This window comes from Diadema antillarum, unplaced genomic scaffold (genome assembly GCF_040938485.1).
Source record: "Diadema antillarum isolate AM-2024a unplaced genomic scaffold, OU_Dant_1.0 seq00001788_RagTag, whole genome shotgun sequence".
Classification (NCBI taxonomy): Eukaryota; Metazoa; Echinodermata; class Echinoidea; order Diadematoida; family Diadematidae; genus Diadema; species Diadema antillarum.
Window position 1 is genome coordinate 151,752 of NW_027272466.1, and position 24,053 is coordinate 175,804.

Genomic DNA, 24,053 nt, shown 5'->3' on the forward strand with positions numbered 1-24,053 from the left:
GAACTTACACATGTAGTTAAAAGACCTATACAATATGGGACCAGAGTTAAGTACATAAAGTGTAACCATACATGCCCCCTTCCATCATTCCAATAAGTACTGTACAGTCATGTAATTTCAAATGGTGTTTGCTGCATGGTTATAACCATTGGTTATAGACCAGAACAATTGACATGATTAAACATCACAGTGAATCTGTAAATTAATACAATTAGATTAGATTAAACAAGATAAAATTAGTTTTGTTTATATTAGATGAAATCCAATTTGACCAGATTAGTCTCGTGGATCACCTTTGACAGGTCTAATATAAACAAATTACTATACAAATAACTAAGCAGCATATTATATCACATGAACATGCTCCCACGAATATACCGGTACTGACAAAGCCTAGCAGGTCTTGTATTAAAATTACAAGAAATAAGCATTATGACATAACAGCATAAAACGGTATTTACAATGCAAGAACTAATGGCTCATCTTGGCAATGGGACAAGAGCACTATTATGGAGCATCGAAGACTAATGTTCCAAAGTAACTCCTGAATTTGAGCCAGGAAAAAACAATTCTTAGATTTCAAAACTGCAAAGGCTGTGTTTTCTGATGACACAATTCACAATATAAAATGTCTTGTGTTTGTTTATGTTTTTACACTACACACACGTACACTAGATGAATTTGCCCTGGAAATGCACCACACTCAGAGAGATGAATGATAATGGAGTGGAGATAAACATCACTGTTAATCACAAATGAATTCACCCCCTCTTGGGAGAATAAGGTGGTACACCCTATTTTTGCTGGGCTATGACCAGCTACTGTATAAGCTGTTATTTTCGCGAGGGCTTCAATTTTGCAAATTTCATGAATTACTTTTGGACCGCAAATTTAACAACACACAAAAATGTTGCCATGCACTAGGGCAATAGTGCACTTATGATAGCCTCCGTGTCAGTTCGCGAAAACAACACCTTGCGAAAATGTCTGTGACATTCTCATTTGCGAAAATATCTGTATGCGAAAATAACAGCTCATACAGTAATTCATTTGTAATGACCATTATCATCTGTTTCCTCGCACTCAATTACACTTTAAACATAGACAAATCCCACCTGTTGACTAAGAATTCCCTCTTGGAAATAGCATTAACTTCAACCAAGTATACAGAGTTAGGTTCATTTCAATTCCCAGGAATAAAGTGCTGATTGTCTAACCCTGTTTCTTCTTCTTTTTCATATGAAGGAACTCATGGCAATATCTTGCCCTCTTAAGTTTCTACACGCAGGTAATATGCTGGTATATGTGACCCGCTACAACAAAAGGATCCTAAAGTCGCTGATGGCTGAGCCGAGAAAATCGAGTTTGAAGTCAGATCATCAAAATCGGTCAAAACTATCGGTTTTCTGTTTTTTGCATAATTTTGTAGTCTACTGTATCGTCTATCATCTGCCAAAATTTTGAAGCTAAATGGTCAAAGGAAAGGCAAGAAAATAGTGTTTTTCTGGGCCATGATTTTCCGACTCTCAACGGAACAGAAACGTGTCAGAAGATTTGGATTTAGCACCGCAGCTAGACTCTGCTCTTAGCAATGAGGGAGTGATCTTATTGGTCAGTGCATGGCATCCTGGTTACTGACTGGTCGTGCGTAGACCGCTGGTGCTGAGCTTGAATGAACATGTTGGAGGTTGCTAAGAGCATACCTTCTATTGTCAAGCGGTTAAAACTGTCTTGCCCCTCCCCTTGATCATGATAGCGTCGGAAGGAAAACTTGAAGGCGGTTTTCTCAAAACGCTATTTCCTAAACCACTCGATATGCGCTAATAAAATCATCAATATCTCCGCAACAGAGTACTTTCATGAGTCGTGTTATATATGAAATTAAAGTGGAAGAGCAAGGGAATAACATCATGTCATTTTCAGAAAATTGTCCTCCCCTGACTTTAGGATCCTTTTGTTGTAGCGGGTCACATATAATTTCACTCCTTACAATCCATAACCTTCAGAATGACATTTACCTTGAATGAGCATTAGTGTCACATGTGTCATGAGAAACCAGTCCACACAAATTTCACACCCTTTTGATTCTGACAGACATCATACAATATTACTCAGATGGGAAAATGAGAGACATGCAGACATACAAATAAAGAAAAGGTTTATAGAATGAATGACCCCCAAATCCACTGACTGGTTTCTTGACTGTAGCTGACAAGTTGTTAATAATTACTTTGACACTCATATTGACTGAAGGGTGTCAAGCTATTTTGAGACATGAAATAGTAAAGAGCAATTACATACATTTCACTAAATACATATGAGCTGTATACATGATGACAATTGCTTCCTCAACCAACATTTGCCAGCTTAGCTTCATACAACTTGTGGAAATGACAAATGACACTCAAACCAAAATGTCTTTGTAATCATAGCAATGTCATATAACAAGGGTAATGTATCAAATCAGCACATTAACTCTTTGTGTGTCAGGGTGTAAACCCCTGTGTGCCACATTATTCCGAGAATGTAACGCAAACGCACTTTTGGAAAGCACATAACTTACTATAGCGGCGTTTATGCTAGAAATGGTGGCAACAAAGTTGCAGACAGATTGCAAGTTTACTGTGATGTAAATTTTATGACAAGCTATGGCCCTGACACTTTCAATGGACCGTGGCATATTGCAATTTCTTGATCGGCTTGTGCACAGTTGTGCGTTTGAACAAAATTTGCAAACTTGGCCAGCCATCGACTGAGTCTGGCGTGTGAAAGTCGCACACAAAGAATTAAGTGGCATATAACTATAGTTCATTTTCATTACATTTTCTAGGTGTCATACAAGTTGACATGACCCTTCTAAAATCTGTTTAATATGGATGTGTCTTGTCTTATGAATGCAATTATAAAGCAAATTTTCACATATTCTATATTCCACTGGTCAAAGTTTGTGAAACAAAAGGAGGGGGGGGGGGGTATTACCGTATTTGCATGTAACTTTGCACAAGAATCAAATCACTCCTCACAAAATACCTTAGAGGATATAGATTTATTAGTGGAAAATTGAGCAAAGAAAATGGGATTCCATCGGGATTCGAACCCGAGACCTCCGGATTGCTAGCCTGGTGTTCTACCGACTGAGCTATAGAAAGCCCTAGTTCAGTATTCGTCCCAAGAAACCCTAAATTCTCAATGCTCGAATGGTCAGAAGGTATAGCAGCGTGTTCATGTGTGACACACACTTACACATGGCACAATCGGAAATGTCCTGTCCCATAAACTTACGCCACTAGGTCAGCGCCTTTGACAACTTGAAAGAAAGCCTCACGTTTGAATATGTCACAGTTTGCTGACAAAATAGCAAAATTTATACATGTTTTTGCACCTATAAATCTGGAGTAACATTAAGAGGAGATAATGAATACAAAGATGAAGACCAACATTTCTATTCAATATACTCACATGTCAAACTCTTGATTTGTTAACAAGCATACATGCCTTAAAATATTTGAATACTCATATTACCTCAGAGATGATGTAAGAGCAGCCAATGGGGAACATGTGGAAAGGGGGATACAATGAGGAGATTAAAAAGAAAAAATGACGCATTTCACAAAAATGAACAGTCGTGAAGAAGCATGGTTAAGCAAAGTTACAACAATGCACCGACTGCCAGAAAAGCATTCCATAAAGAGTGTGAACACATGCCAACTAGAAGACTTTGAAATACAAAATAACATTTGATCGATGTATCTGACACATGTATATGCATACTCCATCGATTTTCCCTTTCCTAACAACCAGTATCATGAGCCTGTAATTGCCCTGCAACACATATATGCAAACTCAACTTTGATAGATACATTTATCCAGAGTATATTTATTCTGCAGGTTTAAGACATGATACCAATATATCATGGCTATAATCATAGTCATTTCATCGCCCTTTCACATTTCTATTGTGTGCAAAGTCAGATAAACCTCATATCAAATTTTCTTGAAGTGCTGTTGGATTCCATATTTTAGTCTTAACGTTGAACCTTACTACAATATTGTGCTTAAGTGTGTGAGCCCTCTACTGCCCTCTCTTGTCTCCTGTCCACATTCAAAGTTATCTTCTCGGGCTTGGATGTTTTCATGGTCATCACAAAATAAAAGTTCTCATGACACAATTAAAAAATAAACTGGCAACTGCACCCTCACTGACAGTGCATAGATTTCTGAATGGTGAACACACTAGAAATGCTGTATGAAAACCACAAACTGAACATGGGATATGTACGGTTGGTCCAAAGTAATCAATACTGCAAGATAACAATCTCTGAATCATGTGTATACTCTATCTCCCCCATCCCCTCTTCCAAACCAATAAAGCAAATTTAAAGAAACAATATCAAGTGTTCAAAAACAACAACATAACATTCCGTCTCTCAATCAGAAGACACACTTCAAACATTAAGCAGTGCTACCTGTTATCTGAGACAGTGCTCTTTGCTTATCTCAGAATGATCTACTACATTTGAGTGTCTCTATTCAGATGCCAATAATAGGACACTTCATTGCCACGTAAACTCTGATTGGTACATTTCTACATAGAATTTTGTATTTCTAAAAACACTTTTTTCTTTCCAGGAGAAATTGCATGAAATATGAAATATTGCATGTAAACTGAGTGAAGTGAACTTCCACTAACCTGTGCCTCGGGGATCTGCCTCGTGATGGAGTGCGTTGTCTACGATGGTAGTCACGGCGACGAGAGCCACTACTACTGCTCCTGCTCCGACTTCGACTTCTACTTCTGCTGCTGCTGCTCGAAACACTTCTTGATCTGGATCGTTCAGACCGAGAATCTTCATCACTACTCCTACTCCGGCTGCGGCTCTCAGCCCTCTTCAGGCTCCCATTTCTGGCGCTGGCCCTGCCGGAGCTCTTCACATTGCCAGGAATAGGAGACTTGCTTGGAGCGTTTGCAGAAGACCTGCTCTTGCCACCTGGAGAAGAGCCGGTATACTTGTTGGCCGATTCGTGGGATAGTCTGTGCTTTCCGGGTGGTGTTCTGGCATTTGCAGGAGAGCTGGCGTCTTTTCTAGGAGAGTTCACAGCATTCCTTGGAGATTTGGTGGTATTCATTGGAGGCTGTACACTGTGCTGGGAAGCAGCTACCATGGTATCTTGACTGCCAGTTGGCTCCTTACTTGGTAGCTGCTCCTCTTTAGGCCTGTCGGAATCATTCAGCTTGCTTTGATCAGCTCTCCCTCCTCCTGCTGCTGCTGATTCCCTGGACTGACCATTTTCTTTGGCTGCACCATTAGGTGCTTTGGCAGTGTTGTCATTTTCTTCCTCCTCTTCTGAACTGCTGCTTCCGGAGCTGCTGCTGTTGTCGTCCTCCGAGCTGGATGAGGATGATGAAGAGGAGGAGGATGGAGACTTGACCATCTTGGCATCTTGCTTTGTATCCGTATCCTGAGCACACTTGGAGGAGTCATCATCTGCAGTTTCTTCCTTCTTCCTGTCACTCTCTGCCGCGCTGCCATTTGTGACAAACTCCAGGATTTTTTCATTGTGGCTGGTCAAGATGTGCAGTCTCTTGTTCAGTGAGCCCTCATCACCTGCCTCATCATCATCATCATCAGAGTGCTTGGTGCTCTGCTCCTCTTCAGGGAGCATCTTTCGTCCTTGAGCTTCCCTCTCATTTTGGTCTGCTTCCACCAACGGACTGCCATCCTCATCCTCAGATGGAGGGTTCCACTTGAAGGTCTCCTTGACGACAGGCTTGGATGCCTTCTTAGTTTCTGGCCTCTGCCGCTCTGCCTGAGCTCTCCTGTCATCCTCTGATTCACACTCAGATGAGGATTGTGAACTGGAAGCTCTTCCCTTTCTCCTGCTCCCAGACGAAGAGGATGATGAAGAATCTCTCGATGAGTGGCGGCGATGTGACCGCGTTTCCATCTCGTCCCTGCGGCCCTGCTTCTGGTAGTCAGCTTCCTTGCTCTTGTGCAGGGGACTCAACGAGTGCTTCCTTGTCAAGATGGGGTTGGTGGACGAGGTGCTTGACTGCTGGGGTCTGGAGGAAGAGTACTCTGACCTGCTGGTTTGTGGGACCTTCTCCCCTTGCCTACTATCTCTTTCATACCTATCCAAACAAACAGCACAAAATAAGAAATTGATTAACAATACTGGAAGGAGGAGGACAATCTTATCTCTGGCAGAGGGGTTGTAGCTTATATAAACATAAAATGTACAATTCAAATCTATAAAACAATACATTTGTTAGTAGAGTTACCTTTTTATCTAAACTGGCAACTTCACAAAAACACTTGTTGTCCTGCCTATACAGGGCAATGAAACAGGGATTACAATTGCAGCCCTGAATTCAAAGAACTTCACTGCATGAGACAGAAACCAGGGCTTTCATATAGCATATTGAGACAGAACGTAGGATATGATACCTTGAATTCTTTGATGAGACAGACGTCTGTGGTGGAGGCGACGGTGACTTCTTGTGAAATTGAGCCGGAGGAGATGGCTTCTTGACAAGCTTGGCACGCCCTGACAGCTCAATTGCCTTCCTTGCTTGGCTGCAGGGAATGAAAGTACAGTAAAGAAAAAAATCCAGCTTTCCTGTTTTACTTCTGAACAAACAGAAACTGCAGTAAGATTCAATAGGTGTGTCCTTACGTGCTTGCAAAAATGCGAGGTCATATTGTACCCTATGACAAAGCTTTATCCAAATGCACAAAAAACTAGAAATGTCGCTATGGCGACTGGTATGCCTCCGCCATAATGCATGGTTCTCCTAATAGGTCTATAGTACATGTGGACAATGTGTGATTACATTTTCACAAAATTGGCAAAATATTAAAATGACATGTTTGTCACAAATGTATTGAATGTTTACCTTCCTTGACCTATGTTTAATTGGATGAATAAGAGAGCATGTATTTGGGGATTTAAGAACTTTAACTTGACTTTGACCATTTCATAAGTTTATGCACTGAGTAATTTTCAAGGTATGGAGAAAAAGTGCAATTTCTGTATTGAACAGTAAATTGTTATCATTTTCATCTGGCCTTTGATTCATAAGAGAATCACTGTCAGGCAGAACATACATAAATTCAGCATGTACTAAGTTTCAAGATAACTTGAGCCACTTCCGAGATATGGAGAAAGAAGTAAGTTCAGCACTTTCACTTGATCTTTGACCTTTTGACCTTTGACCTTCTTGGCAAAAAAAAAATCCCAGAGAATCTCTATTGGGTTATACATGCATACATCAAGTTTTAAAACAAAAAATCCTGCTGGCATTGCATAAATATAAGGAAAATAATAAAATTTTGAAGTATTACCCTTGACCCTTGACCCCTGACCTTTGACCCCATGAACCCTAATTTCCCTAGATAACCACTGCCAGTCAGTAGATGCATATATACTATGTTCCATGAAGATACCTTGAACAATTTCCAAGATACAGAGAAAAAAGTGAAATTTTAACATTTTATTTGACCTTTTGACCTTTGACCTTTTGACCTCATGACCCCAAACTTTCACCAGAGAATCTTAATTGGGTAGTACATGTATACACTAAGTTTCAAGAAAATATCTTCAGGCATTGCATAGATATGGGGGAAATAGTAAAATTTTAAGCATTTGACCTTGACCTTTTGACCTTTGACCTTGAGCATGTGCACCCAAAAGTTGATAGGCACAACTTCACCCCCTAATACACATACATGCCAAGTTTCATTAGGATACCTCAAAAGGATTTGGTAGTTACCCTGTCCACAAAATTCATTACGGACGGACGGAAGGACGGACGGAAGGACGGACGGACGGAAGGACGGACGGAAGGACGGACGGACGGAAGGACGGACGGACGGACGGACGGACGGACAACCCGAAAACATAATGCCTCCGGCACCACTTCGTGGCGGAGGCATAAAAATATATGCATACATACAAAACACTTTCTCGACTAATCAGAGATCACACAAACAATGTACGACATTATGGCAAGAAAGGCGTGGAACTGTATCATATCAACCCATCTTGCTATTGTATGCTGGTGCACCTGGCATATGGCAAGGTGCATACCATTACATATTGTTATGCCTATTTCAGTTGACAATACACAATAAGATGTTACATTTTTTTTTTTTTTTGGGGGGGGGGATTAGTGGATGCAAAAAACAAAAAACAAAAAACAATATAAATGATTTAACATTTGACACACATTTAGAGCAAACAAATTCCGAATTTGTGATGTGAAGACCTATTCAAACCATAAGAAATTGTCATGGAATGGGATATCATAGGCCAGGGGCAATTCATAAGCAACAGCAACAAGAAGAAGGACATTAACAACAAGCGATTCTACAACTCACCTCATGATATCAAGACTGGTGAAAGAGGGCCTGACCTTAAGAGGCTTCTGACCCGGCTTCCAGTGGGTTGGAGGAGGGCTGTCATCCGAGGAGTCCTCATCCTTTGATTTGCTACCAGATGAGGGGGAGAGGAGATGTGGAATGCTTTAACAGTCTGCCATCCACACTGTAATATACACTTGAATTTGCAAATCTACCCCAACAGTATACTATACTAATATCTACAACCTCTAAAAATACTATTACTACCACTACTTCTGCCACTACTAAAATGTCATCCACCTCTATTACTATTTTGACTACAACTACTATTTTCATTACAGCCCCATTTAGAGAAAGTGGAAATTATGTGGAAAGTAGAAATTATGTAGAAAATTTGTACTTTACAAAATTTTACTAGATATGTTGTAATCTAAAAGACAAAGATTAATAAAAAAAAAATGAACTCAATGATATTACAAAAACACACACTGTGACAACATTTCTATCAACACACACAATCGTCAATTGCCATACACACAAAGACCTGCAGTACCTCCATCTATTTGGCATTAACATACCACATGTTTGTTTCATCAAATTTGGCACACATACAGTCAGTAGTATGCCTTTAGATCTTGGCAGATTATCGTATGCATGACTAAATTCATCAAGTTTTCCTCCAGCAGCCAGTTTTACTCGTTTGCCTGTTCGGAAATATCTCATACTGCAGTCAAGTAATGTCATGTATCATAAGTCTCAAAGTATATCTGCCATTGGAGGAGTCATGCCATAGTAATGGCTAAAAAGCTCAATGGTGACATACAGGGTTCATGTGAACCTCACTGTCTCATTCGAACATACCTCGCTTTCTGCAAGTCCTCCCGGATGGTTGCACTGGTGATGACCCTACTTGATGAACTTTGCCTCTCAGAACGAGAGTTCCTGTCAAATCTTGACGGTGGAGACCTCTCACGACTCCTCCATCCACTCCTCTTCCTCCTGAGCTTGTCACGCAGGTCCAGAGATCGTGAGCGGGAACGTGACCTTGAGTAGGACCGGGAATTTGATCGGGATCGAGATCGGGAACGGGATCGCGACTGGGACCAGGACCGGGATCGGGAATACGAGTGAGAATGAGAGCGAGATCGCCGCTGGAATTTAGAGCGTGAATGAGAGTGGGAGGGCGAGTGAGAACGAGAACGGGAATGGGAGCGGGAGCGGGAATGGGAGCGGGAATGGGAGCGGGAACGGGAGCGGGAATCATCATCACTTTCCCCGCTGTATCGTGAGCTGCGTCTTCTGGAAGGCTTCTTCTTATGATGTTCATCTCTCCTACTTCTGTGTTTGCTATGTGACCTGCGTGAATACGAAGACGACAGAAACTGTTTTGTAAGACCTACAACATTACCCTCCTGAGGGAAGAGTACCCTTGACCTCTAAAAAACATTCAATCATAACATTATCACAAGAGTGCAATGACACCTTATACATTCATTCAAAACGCAAAACAACTCAATCATGCCTCATTCTAGATATTTCACATCACACAAGTCTACCTTTCTATTGTCTGTGACCATAAAAGATGAAAAGAGCTGAATCACTGATTTCACTGATTAACATCCCTAATCTACTTGCCTATGCTGGCAAGTACTATATCATATTTCACTGGGTATTATTTCTTCCCTGGGTGTCATCGATACATTTGCAACATCACTGTGCCATACGCAAGTCCCACTGCAAATGATTCCAACTGATGTTACCCCGTGATACCACACTCAATGATCAAAGTTATTTCAAGAATCTCATTGAGCCATCGAGCAGTAGCAATAGTCTTCATCGTTCAACAAGTCACTTGTTGCCACCCAAAGTTTGAATATGCATGATTTAGAGACTTGGCATCATAAAATCAAAATGTACTTCACACAGGGTAACAATAACATAACTTACTTCTGGTCATACTTAATCCTTTGTGTGCTTTGAGTACCAATTGACACAGAAAACCACATAGCATAGTACACACTGTCCAAATTCCCTGGCACGGAAGGGGTTAATGGACAGCATTGACTCTGCCCATCCACTACAGGTAGACCATCTCACCTCTGTTTCTTGTCTCTGGGTTTCTTCCTCCAGGACTCCCTGGAGTCCTGTGACACCACCTCCCCCTCCTCCATCTCGGATTCCTCATCCTCCTCCTCACTCTCCCGTCTCCCTCTCCTGTCTCTACCGTGCTTCCGGTTCTTGTCCCCCTCTCTGTCCCGTCGTCCTTTTCTGCTGAGAAAGGTTTTCAACAAAGATTCCTCGACTTGTAAACCACCATATTCCATCGCCCCACTATACAAATATATTGAACCTACTTCCTGAAGAATTGTTAAAATCATTTTACACAGCATGTTACTACTAGAAATCCATACCACATCCTGCATGACGAGCACTGAATACTTGCATGCATAATGCAAGCTAATACGACAATAACTAAACTCATGCTTAAATTTATGCACACTTCTTGCTCATCTACATCAAGGTACGGGTATTGGTTACATTTTTGTGTTACTTCCTTCAACTTTAGCAGTCTCATCTCACATTTCCTGGAGGGTATTGAAAAGTAACATTGATAGCAGCATTTTACAAACTGACTTGCCACATAACCTATCCCGACTCTAATTGTGCAGACTGCAGTATCTCCTATTATAAAATGGGTTCAAGAATGTAGCCAATAGGAAGCGCTGAAATGAGTCACGTGTGCTTTGGTTATTCTAGTCTCATCGCACTGCGTGTTAAATCCTATTGCCGATCGTCTGTGCGCGCGGCGGCTCCTTTGAATTGCATGCATACAGTACGCGCTGTCAATCCTGTAATCAACTTCTAGTTCAGGCTGCCGGCCGGCCGGCCTTTCTTCCCTTGTGCATAACATGTGTGGCGTACGTATACTCTTATACGTACACTTTGTACAGTACAGTAAAAAAAAGTGTTGTGGGACCGGACGTGTACATGGAGTCACTTTGAAGGCAAATCCAACGATTTAGCAGGTTAATTCTCACGCCGTTTTCAGAGTATGTTGTCTAGTAGACCTATATGAAGAGTCTATATCAAGTCTTTACGGTAAAGGGTGCATATTCTATGTAAAATAAGTAAGTTTTCATGCGGGAACTTAAAGGTAGGGGATACCTTTTACAGACCTCCCAAAATGCAGCAAAACATTAAATATGAACCTCAGGGGACTTGCTTAGGCCACTGCTTAGAAATTTGGAAGTCAACAGTTATCTAAAATTTGAATAATGCACAAAACTCAACTACTCAGTAGTTCTGTGTGTCAGCCACACTTAAGCCTTTTTGTTGCATTCTCCTGTATTTGTGATCTATAAACACAAATCTAAAAGTACAAGAGCTGATGTAATAACATATAGAGTGTGTGGTAAGAATGTATATAGAAATGTTTGTAAGTGTTGATGAACTTTCTTCACAAAATATACATGATGGACACACATGCAGTACATGGGTCTGCAAAGGTAGCCTAGTAATGTACTGGAATTTACGGTGAGCCCCGAAAACAATTCAATTCAAAATCTAACCGTCAAAAAAATGTACTAAATGTTACCCTCCACTTTCAATACTGTATGGGAGTTTCTAAAATGATATTCTCTTCAACATACCTCTGTATTTATACAACTCTTCATTTAAGGCGTGCAAATGGGATTCCCTACCTTTAAGTGTCCGGAAACCCAACCCCCCCATCATACTTATACTGTATGTGCGGGATTTCCGAGTGCGACGTGCGTAAATGTTTGGGACGAACATCTTCGGACGTCTTGACCCACAAAGGTATGTGAAAAACACTGAAAAATGCTGTTAGTTTTCGAATTTTCGACCCATTTTATAAAACAAATGATGCACAGGATTATTTCATGGCGTTAGTGGAGGCGTAGCTCAATCTCGGGTATTTACAATGTAGTGCAACATGCACTCGGCTTCGCCTTGTGCATGTTTCACAATTGTAAATACCCTTGAGTGCGCTATACACCTCCACTAACGCACTCTGTCCTGTGCATCACTTGTATAACATTGCGCACTGTATGGAGGCTTTCAAGGAAATGTTGATGAATGTGGCAACTCACCTAGACTTGTCCTCCTTCAGTGCCACGCCCCTCTCCCAGCGAGCAGGGGAATCCCCCTGACCCTGCTCCCACTTGGAGCGCTGCTGGTCATCCAGGGCCTTGTTGCGGTTCCGGTTGCGGATCTCTGCACGCCAATGGGGCGGGGTGGGGCTGCGGGAGAAGTGGGAGCTATTGCCCATGCGATAACGCTGCAAAACAAAGAGACAAGCATTGCACAGAGCATGGTCTAGCAACTTGATGTCTCAACTGCAACAAGGAAACCAACGTGAGAACCATCTCAAGAATGGCTCTGAAGCAATCTAGAGTTTACAATTAACAGAAATTATCTATAGCCAAAAGAGAAATCATAGATGATCACTACTGCATATTTTGGGTGCAGCTGTATCATCTGGTATAATGACGTACATGGAATGTGTATGAACCATGGAACAGCTCAGAAATACCCAGCCAGCCAAGCAAATTGTGCAAGCAGTGATATGATAAAATATCCAAGCACCAACTTGTGTATCAAGAACAATGCAGACTATGAGTAAATGATAAACCAAGAAAAAAGAAATCTTTTCCACAGAGCAAATTCAAAATATGAACTATGCAGATTTCATGAAATATACAACATTCCAAATATTGCTGAGTTTGTCACTGCAAATTTCTAACGTAGACTCACCACTTGACCTCTTCCTTTAATCTTGCGGCCAGAAATAGAAAGCGGTCTCTGACTCTGATACTGAGGTGGATTATCCCTGGGGTATCATAGAAAAGGAAAGGAGATAATGGTAAAGAAATAAAAGATATCAGTACAGACATGCAATATCTCATCTACACTGTGAACATGAAAACTAAGCTGACAAAATACGAGCACTTTTCTGAGGATTATGTGGTTTAAATCTGCATTGAAGTAAAGGTAGAAGACAAGTAAAATTGTTTGCTTTTTGTTCAAAAACAAAAAAGTCACTCTGATGTTACAAAGATGGCATTATGATGACCTGTGTTCACCATTCTGCATAGCACTATTACAACACACCTTGTCAAACTTACCTCTGAGCATTTTTTTTTTTTACATGATTTAGTTCAATGAAAAGACCCTGCTTCATTTGGGTTATATTCACAGTGGACACTTTGTGAGTTCTATTGGGCATGGCATATATGGTCTAGTATGTGCTAGTATACATACAGTTCGTCTGGCATAGGACACATAAACAACACTGTATGATTAGGCCTGGAATATCTGATGCACAAGACTTGTGTCTCAGGTTGTGGCTTATGAGTCACCACTGCATCCACTCTACTTACTCCTTTTTGGGCAGAGCTCTCATGAGGAAGCGGTTTGCTGGAATTTCAGGAATCTCGTCAGGATTGATCTTCACATGGGATATTTCACTCTTGATCTCCTTGGTTTCCCACACAACCTCCTCTTCTCTGGATGTCATGTGACAGAAATACAAAAAGAGGCAGAACAGAAGAGAGAGGGAGAGAAAAACAAGGGATGATACTGACATTGCTCAAACTTAGAAGAACTGCAAACTCTCACAGACAAGGCTGGAATTTAAAAGAAGAAACTTGTTCGGATAAAAGAAAGTCATACTGTTCAATTTTCCATGAAATGTGAACTTGCAACACATAAACAGAAAGTTGACCAAGTTTGTTTAGAATGCTTGTTAGCTGGAAACCAAATTGTAACATGGGTGAAACTGGAAACAGAATGTTATGTTATGACAGCCGCAAGAAATGCAGTCAAGTTACTAAATGCTGTAATTATCCCCTTTGTGCACTTAAAACTTCTGCCATAGAACAATGACAACATCTAACAGTCGCAGAGGTACCTACGTTGACAGCAGCACATCACAAAGAAAACTACAAAAGAATGGATCATTCAAACAATCAAGTCTTGAATACAGCAAAAGAAACAAATGCCACTTGGAGAAGGAAGAGATGGAATCATACTTCTTCTTCTTGGCCTTCTTTTTCTTCTGTTTCTCCTTCTTTCTGCGCTTGGCCTCCCGCAGCTTGCGCCGGTACTTCTTCCGCTTCCTCCGCTCCTCCTCGCTGTCCGTCTCGGACGAGTCCGTGGTGGTGGAGGACGAACTGTCCGACTCGGTCGGCTCATCCGAAGATTTCGAATCGGAGCCCGAGGAGGGCGCCACCACCTTCTTCTTTTTGGGCTCTGCGTAATTTGACAGAAACAAACTGTGCTACTTGAGACTATCACTTATGCATCGTTCTCCAAGTGAATGATGCTTTCTTACTGAAGACATAAATGAACCAACTGACATTACACTTGATTCACATGAAGAAACTGACAGTTTGGTTGCACAAAAAGTAAAACCCTGATGCCTGCTTTCCTCAGGGTGACCCACACTGATACTTGGGCAAGTAACAGTTACAGATATAACCTTTTACTTGTCCTGGATACTAAGTTCATTTGTGACATCACCATGATAAAATGCAGAGCCTATTGTACACACATACTACAAAGATGAAGGCTTCATTTAAGCACAGAGAATGGGGGGTTTCAAACTTACTACATATAGCAGCACCACAGATGCCTGTAACCTACACATTTACATTGGATACGAATGAGAAAAACAACAAATCTTTCAAACATCAAAAGTTGCCTCTCCATCATATCTCTTGTGATACAACAATCTGGTAGAGTTCAATCAGTAGCACCAATTTAAGGAAAAGGACAGGCAAATGTTTCCTGCTCTACGAAGCACGCACACACATACATACACACACACAGACACACACACACTTTTTTTTTTCCAGTAATCTTTATTTGATTTCTGTAATTTCAAACAACATTCATCTTGAATGTATAAACAAAATGTACAAACAGCAATATTTTTAAGAAGAAGAAGAAGAAAACTAGAAATGTCGCTACGGCGACTGATGCCTCCGCCATAATGCATGATTCTCCCAATAGGTGTATAGTACAATGTCTTCACAATGTGTGATGACAGTTTCACATAACTGGCAAAATATCGAAATAACAGGTTTATCAGAAATATCTTGAATGTTCACTTTCCACGAACTGGGTTTGCTATAATTGTCTATTAAAGAGTACAGGTACACATATTTTGGGAATTGAAAATTTTTACTTGACTTCTGACCGACCTTATTATAAGTTTATGCATTGAGTATAATTTTCAAGGTATGAAGAAAGAGTGTAATTACAGTACAAAATATAACTTTTTTTTTCATTTAAACCTAACCTTTGACCCTTAACCTTTGACCTTTGACCTTCTGGCTGGAAACTTCCAAGAGAATCTCCATTAAGTAATACATGTACATATATTAAATTTTAAAACTAATAATGCAATTATTGCATATACTAGTATATGAGGGAAATAGTAACATTTTGAGGAGTTGACCTTGACCTTTGACCCCTGACTATTGACCCATGACCCCTAAATTCCCTAGATAATCCCTGCCAGTCAGTACATGCATATGTACCAAGTTCCATGAAGATACATTAAACCATTTGTGAGAAATGTGATATTGCAACATTTTTCACCTAACCTTTGACCTTTTGACCTTTGACCTTATGACATGAAACTCTCTCTGGAGAATCTTTATGCAGTAGTACATGTCTACACTAAGTTTCAAGAAAATAACTGCGGGCATTGCATAGATATGGGGGAAATAGCAACATTTTTAGCATTTGACCTTGACCTTTTGACCTTTGACCTCTTGTCAATGTCACTAAAATCTACTCAACTAATTGTCCCATCATACATCATCCTTGGACCAAGTTTGGTGAAAGCTGCTTCATCCAGTTTTGAGTTATCACGTAAACAGATAAATTTTAGGATTTGACCTTGATCTTTGACCTTTGACCTCTGTCCGATTTTACTGAAAAACTAATCAAGTAATTGTCCCATCATACATCATCCTCCAACAAAGTTTGGTGAAATTTGCTCCATACAGTCTTGAGTTATCGCGTAAACGGATAAATTTCATGATTTGACCTTGACCTTTGACCTTTGACCTTTTGCCGATTTCACCTAAAATCTAATCAAATCATTGCCCCATCATACTTCATACTTGGACCAAGTTTGGTAAAATTCCAGTAAATATTACTCAAGTTATCGCGTAAACGAAAGCGGACGGACGTACGTACGGACGTACGTACGGACGTACGGACGTACGGACGTACGGACGTACGGACGGACGGACGGACAACCCGAAAACATAATGCCTCCGGCACCACTACGTGGCGGAGGCATAAAAAAAACACAACCGGTGCGTGACCAAAAATACATACAACTTACACACACACACGCACACAAAGAATTAACAGAGCCCATGGGCAGGACTTATATTTGAATGATTTTCCTACAATAAAACTTATGTAGCAATGGGATGGCATGGTGGCACTAAAGCTATCTGTACCTTTTGATTTCAGTTTCAGAATGAGTTCTCCGCAATTTGTGATCCGAACATCAGCCAGCGGTCTGTTCTTGCCGTCCGTTCTCTGGTTTTCAACTTGGCTCACCACATCACTGCCTTGAAGCACTTTGCCAAACACCACATGGACCCTATGTGACAACAATAATAATACATGTAATGATACATTACATTTCCATAGCACATATCATCACAGATGCTGTTCCTATTAAAGCAATTTGTGAGTAGAGAAAGAGCAATGAGCAAGAGAATTAACATGACAGGATCAAGAGAAAACATGTAAATGAATACAATTACAATTTTGGAAAAGACAGTAACAAATATTCAAATGTTAACACTAACAACAAATGATGATATCTCTAAAGCGAACAATGCCAAAGTTTACATAGTATACAATAAACAAATACATATAAATATATACATTTACATATCGATAGATATATACTTACCTATATAATACATAAAAATCCTTTAAATCAAAACATCTTTTTTTTTTGTTCAAACCTAAACAAAAAGTTGTGAACCCCATTCTAAAGTTTAGGGGTTTAATTCATTTTAGGTCAAAAAACTTTGATGAAATCATGAAGTTGGATACATTCTTGGCAAGATATCAGATGATGACCTGTCATTTTTTCTAAACATATTTTACTTATACAAGTATACAGTCAAGTCGACAGGATTGGTGTAAGACAGAGTGTACAAAAGACTATCAATAACCTTTTTGAAGAGTCCACAAATTAGCCTCAACATTCTAATATCTCTAATGAAGTAAAAAGATGCAATCATATCCTTTCATTGCTTTATAATGTGCTCGAAACTTTCTTGCAAAATCAAAATGAATGGAAATGGTTTATATAAATATGAAAGCAACAATATTTGGCAAGCGCCACAACATATCTTCCAATTTGTGCTCATGCATTTGTTTGTCAAAGAAAGTGACAAGTGCTAAAGCATGTTTTGAAAAAGGTATGTGTCGAGAAAAGAGGATGTCACTACAGGACTCCTCCTGCTCCTCCTCCTCCTCCTCATCACCAAGTAATCATCATCATCATCACTTCTGACACTCCCACCAAACCACATACCTATATGTGACTGAAATTGTCACATAGAAGTGAGCTCATTATCATCACTACCACAATCATCATTCCAATCATTACCACAGTCATCATCGCCACCATTATCACCATCATCATTACCAGTGACGATACAAAAGCCACACATGACAAAGACTATTAGGCAAAAGCAAGCTCATCATCATCTTTATAATCATTACCACCCTCACCATCATTTAATACCACTATCACTATCATTACCATTATCACCATCCCATCTAACCACATACTCATGCATGACCAAATATTGTCAAACAAACGTGAGCAGCAATATACAGTAAAAGTGGAAATTTTCATGGTGTCGAAATTTTTGCGCATTTCGCGCAACCTGAAACTAGCGCAAAAATAAAAGCATGCGAATATTTGTGCTTGTCATATGTTCCAGTAGTTGATGTCTTGATTCTGTGGAATTAAAAATGCATGGAACTTTTCTTACCTGGTTGAGTGCGAAAAATTAGTCGTGCGAAAATATCTACTTTTACAGTATGAAATATTAAAGCCCAGATACTTTTCCATTATCAAATATCAAGCAACTTTTCAGAACCTGAACTGAGCATTTTCTCTCGACAGAGTGTTAAGCATACTGCACAAGACCTGAAAGCAACCATTTCCTAGGGGCAGGTGACACAGGTTAAAATAATTGTAAAAGATTAAAAAACTTGTGCACGAATGCTAAATGGGTTTCAAAACAGGTTTATCTGTTTTCCCAATTTGACAAGGTTAGCAGCTTCATCGTCATGGGTTAACTTCATCATTGACAGTCCACACTGCTGAAACATCTTTGTATCATGATTTTACCTCAAATTTACTTGCCACCTATACGAGTATTAGTGTCATATAACAGGGGCAAATGATTTCTTGCTTTGCTGTGATTAATTTGATTTGTCATTTCTGTTCAGCTTTTCAGTAAAAAAAAAAAAAAGGATGTGCTGCTCTGACAGGATAATTTGTCAATTTCCACATTTACTGTTACCATCAATATCAAATCTCTTGATGCATAGTCAATGACTGACACTGACTCAACACTATCTAAATGTCTTGACACATAGTCAATGACTCTCACTGACCCAACACTATCTGAGACATGCAGTGGATTGGTGTGCTGGCTATAGTCTTACGTTTGAATACACACATACAATTTGGACTGTTGTGATGCAATGTGAAATCCAACCAACTTACCCATCCAAATGAGGTGCTGGCTTTGTGGTTCTGCAAAAACCAGAAAGGAAGTAGAAACAAGAAATTACAAGATTAACTGAAGTCACTTTTAACACAATGACACTTCAAACAATGCCACCTTATAATTCAAAACATCGCATAAATTCTCACAGTGGAACAAAGGTGAAACTCTTCCTGGTTTCTTCACTTACCTTTAAACTGAGAGAGAGAGAGAGGGGGATGCCCATTCAGAGATTAAATTGTACTGATAACAACAGGCATTATTTAATGGATGATGGATACTGGCATTGTGTATAGAAACAAGCAAAACAATGGCTAGGGGCACATCTCTGCTCTCAAGAACAAATGATACCAAAACCATATCACATCAATATTCTCTGAATCAAATCTGTTCAATGAGACTTTCTGGCGATACTGGCATTCAGGGTTAACAGTCAAAAAGAATCTGTGTGGGAGAGCAACTCAGACAATCAATCAAATCTACTACAAAGTGATGGGCTGGATGTTGTTTGCCCCTAGTTTTAGGGTAAAGGAGAATCTATGAGACCATGGGTTTGATGAATAGCAACTGAAACAAACTGAAGATCGGACATAATTAAATAAATCATCTCATTTTGTGAGGTTATCTCTACCCATGCTTGTAAGGCATTCAGCATCACATATCAATGTAGGCACTCTACCTTCCAAATAAAACAGGAATGAATTCCATGAAATCAGTCATACTTCCAGTAAGACAAACATTTACTGCAGTGTTTTAAACTTATTCAACTAAATTTCACTGGCAAAGTATCTCGTTTCTGAACACAATGTCAATAAATGATGTCATAGTACAAATAATATAAAAGTGTCATATGTTTGTGGTAAAATTCAATCCCATTCAGTCTTACATGTGTATTCCAATTTCATTTAACTCGATGAAAATTGCTTTTTACAGAGAGTTGTAAGAAGAGTGCATTAACTATTTGCACAACAATGAAAAATGTATGCTGGCCATTAATATTCGAGTGGCCATCATCACAAAGTCTGATTTACAGCATGCCAAGTAGGTAAAATTGTAAATTTCCATCAATGTGAGAGTCATCGCACAGAATTATGATAGAGTATATAAACATAAATCTTGATGGACTTAAAAAATGTATCTACAAGCAGCACAACCATTTCACAAAGCAATATCAGTGTGAATAAAGGAACAAATTCTGTTCACTCAGATGAAGATCTACAATTCACTACACCCAAGGTTTACCTTTACGATGCTTGAAGTTGGTCTGAAAGAAGGGTGATCGAATATAAAAACCAAATGAGGGAAAAAATTGAGTAGCTTGTATGGGTTATGGAATACTGATTAGGGTAGGATGCGGGATGAACGGGGGACGGGGGAAGAAATAACCGTTCCTGGCATGGTCTGTGGTACACCATACCCATAACATTCTGCATCTTTCTAGCAGTAATTGATAGTACTGTCAGCTTTTTGATTTGAAAAATCTATTTCTTCATTACCAGCTTGGGGAGTTAGGATTTATCTGCCCAAAACTTATTAAAAGGAAATTTCAGTATATTTCCATTCTTGTTATTTATGGATACAGACTACTTACATTGTACATATGATTGTAGCATAAAACCTTGTGACTCAGTATAGTGGGAAATTTTACTTTTTCTTTCTGTATATGCCATAACTCTAGATACAGACTATCTTTCCAATGATCTAATTTACAGGCTGCACTGACACTTGAGAAAAAAGAAATGTTTTAGTTTTTTTTTTTTTTTTCAATTTCAAAGTTTTGTGTATCTTGGTAAAGAGTCACAAAATGGAATAGAACTTCAGACTGTAAACCCTGGAATGGCATTGTGTGGGATAACAGCATCAACACATTTACACACAACAAATAGAGGCAGAGATACATCCATGCATACATACAGACAGACATATACACACACCCACTCACATACTGCATTTAATATGCAAAATCTAAACCTTGTTGTTGGGCAATACTTTAAATTGCACAATCTTTATGTCAGCAACCTTATGTGATAGGCAAATTTGAAGAAGACGTTCCCTTTTACTAATCTTTGACATTTAGACTAAAGAAAAAAAAAATCCCATGCAACTAGTACTTGACTCATGTATTTGCAAGAAGAAAAAAAAAAACCTCACCAAGTTAAGTTCTGTTCTATCAAACTAGTCCAATGAAAAGACAAAAAAAATTGCATTTTCAAAGAGAAATTTCTTGTTTTCTTTCAAGGAATGATGTCATGATACTTGACAGGCCTTTACACATCATTAATTCAGATCATAGAGGATACCTTGCAATCTAAAACTATTTATGTGCTATGCAAGGACCAGTCAACTTCGTCAAGTGTCTGGCGTTTCCCTGCCTCCTAAAATGATGAGATATTCTGCGGAGGAAGACTTACATGAAGAACTGCGATCCATTAGTGTCCTTGCCCCGGTTAGCCATGGACAACAGGAATGGCTGCTCATGCTTCATATCGAAATTTTCGTCTATAGATAGGAATGGTGGAAAAAAAGGAAAGAAATTTCCTCTATTGTTACACAAGTGCAGATTTGATGCTATGCTGCATAGAGAACAGTTCGTATGACTAATGCATACAGAGCATCAATTTCAACTCATCTTTGTAAACATGCATTTTATGTTCACTTAAAAATGATGCCAAGTACACAACTTCACAAAATGCTCTGATAAATGAATGGAAGACTTACCTCTTCTTTTTTACACCATGCTATCATATATCAAGATTTGAACGTGAATAATGACATCAGTTTTTCTTTTTACATAGCTGGTAATACATTATGCCTGAAAAGAATATTTGTTCTCTTTATGCAAGAATTTAACCACACAGAAAGGCAATTTTATTTGAATGAACACTTACCTACCCAGGCATATCTGCCTTTCATACTATACTTCCTTGCTAAAAGCAGGAAGAATATACTGCAAGTAGTAAATTCAAGCTTTGATAATGATTAGAAACTATAGCTATTTTAATAGCAATAAAGAAATCTGGATGCAACATACTACAAAAATGTTATGACATCATCAAACAAAGAATGATGATGCACTCTCGACTGAAAAAAGCACTGATGTTATGAATACACTACTAAATCACATTATCAATACATTATTGGTGTTAATAGCAATATACCATCAATACTGTCAATATTATTGGCACTGTCGATATCATGATCTAACAGTGACTTACCTGGTCCAGAAATCCAATCTTTCTCTACATTTCCAGCTTCAACTCATACTTCAAAACATAAAAAGTTGAAATAAAACTGTAACAATGCAACCTGACCAATCAGAGAGCTTGTTGTAATAGTATGGTCTCTATACATTCCATCTTCAACTGCTACATCAGTTGTAAAGAAGCTTTGGCCAAACATACAACCACATGAAATACAATTTTTGTTGTAAAAGATCCACAATTTCAGACATCCCTATTAGAGATTACTGCAACTCACCAACATGTCATCACTTCTATAAAGTGAACCTAGAGCTTCAAACATAAAGAAACAATAATGATCAAGTGATTTTTACTCAAAGTTAATGTGTCATAAAAGGAAATATAATAGGCAAATCAAAATTCTGAGGCATGTAATACAAAACTTCGTGTGATCTACTGGTCACCAAGGAAACCATTTCTAGCCCCCCGACACGTGAAACCTGAGTGTGCAACTAAGGATGGTTGATATCACACACAACCAGCTGTTCAGTCTTACATTCATTACAGGGCACCATGTATTTTAATCATTCTGCAGCTAACACTGCCATTCCTTGCATTACAACTGGAATGCACAAATACCAGGAAACAAGCAACATATTCAAACTTACTAAAGCTGACTTATGCATGTGTTCATGTTAAGAATTTAACAATCTAACAATTTAAAACAGTTACTGCTACTCTTCTCCCCTACACCCCCCCCCCCAAAAAAAAAGAAAAAATCACAAAACCACCAAATCCTTTGATTTCTTCAAAGTATAACGGTAATGTTATTTCTGAAAGTCTCTTACCTGCAAAAGTGCCACCATAGATGGATTCACCACCAGTTCCAGTGCCTAAAGCAACACAGAAAGAAGAAGACAACAAATAGTATTACAGACAAATGAATAAACAAAGATGTGTAAGTGTGGATCACTTCAGTGTAGAAATACCAGAAATGTCGGACGATCCGCCATTTCATCAAATTCAAACAGCGTACTGTAAGAGTGTGGCCAGCTGTAGACACTAAATCAATAGTCATTAGAAGTCAAATATACATTTAATAGTCTTTGCCAAAATAAATACGGATCTGTGCCTGTTAATTTATTAATACTGGGGTTCAGGTGCAACAACAAGACTTTTTCCTTTCAGTTTTTCATGGGGGGGGGGGGGATGGGGCAACTGTACAACTGTGTACATGGACTGCTGCTGCTTTCAATAAGGTTGTCTGTGTATTGTATGATGATTGATCCATTCCACACTGCTTTTTCACCACCTCTGAACACAGTGGAACAAAGTCTGCAATGCATAAATCTTACTTAGAATTGTAAAGAGAAGATGAACTCCCTAAAATGATTTATGATGTGATGGCTTCCATACACTGTATCACATTCATTCATTAGTCATATCATGGTTGCATACTTTCCCTGCATTGCATGAAGTGGTACTAATCTACACAACTGAAGTAGAAATCACAGGCACGATGATTGATTTCTGGACATCCAACTGAACACCATACTAGATGAATAATTCACATGATCGATCTATTTTGATTTCCCCAATGTACAGAGTGCTTGGAGCTCTCAGATATCACGTCCAACTGTTGTGGTTCACATCTTCGTAATACTGCAAAGTGCAAACATATGGTTATTTTATGATAATAGTGG

General features: G+C 39.2%; 1 protein-coding gene across 1 annotated transcript in view; it reads right to left on the bottom strand.

Annotated features, from left to right (window-relative positions):
- The window catches only part of LOC139712302 (uncharacterized), a 48,035-nt gene that overhangs the window by 4,950 nt on the left and 19,032 nt on the right, over positions 1 to 24,053 (bottom strand). Inside the window, exons 4-17 of the mRNA XM_071624141.1 lie at positions 23,199 to 23,243; positions 21,583 to 21,670; positions 19,171 to 19,200; positions 16,865 to 17,010; positions 15,354 to 15,358; positions 14,414 to 14,631; positions 13,763 to 13,888; positions 13,137 to 13,212; positions 12,473 to 12,660; positions 10,458 to 10,631; positions 9,222 to 9,716; positions 8,379 to 8,489; positions 6,447 to 6,575; positions 4,667 to 6,130 (exon numbers count right to left, since the gene is read on the bottom strand). Of these exons, the coding sequence (XP_071480242.1) occupies positions 4,667 to 6,130; positions 6,447 to 6,575; positions 8,379 to 8,489; positions 9,222 to 9,716; positions 10,458 to 10,631; positions 12,473 to 12,660; positions 13,137 to 13,212; positions 13,763 to 13,888; positions 14,414 to 14,631; positions 15,354 to 15,358; positions 16,865 to 17,010; positions 19,171 to 19,200; positions 21,583 to 21,670; positions 23,199 to 23,243 (3,295 nt within the window). The remainder of the gene's footprint in view (positions 1 to 4,666; positions 6,131 to 6,446; positions 6,576 to 8,378; positions 8,490 to 9,221; positions 9,717 to 10,457; positions 10,632 to 12,472; positions 12,661 to 13,136; positions 13,213 to 13,762; positions 13,889 to 14,413; positions 14,632 to 15,353; positions 15,359 to 16,864; positions 17,011 to 19,170; positions 19,201 to 21,582; positions 21,671 to 23,198; positions 23,244 to 24,053) is intronic.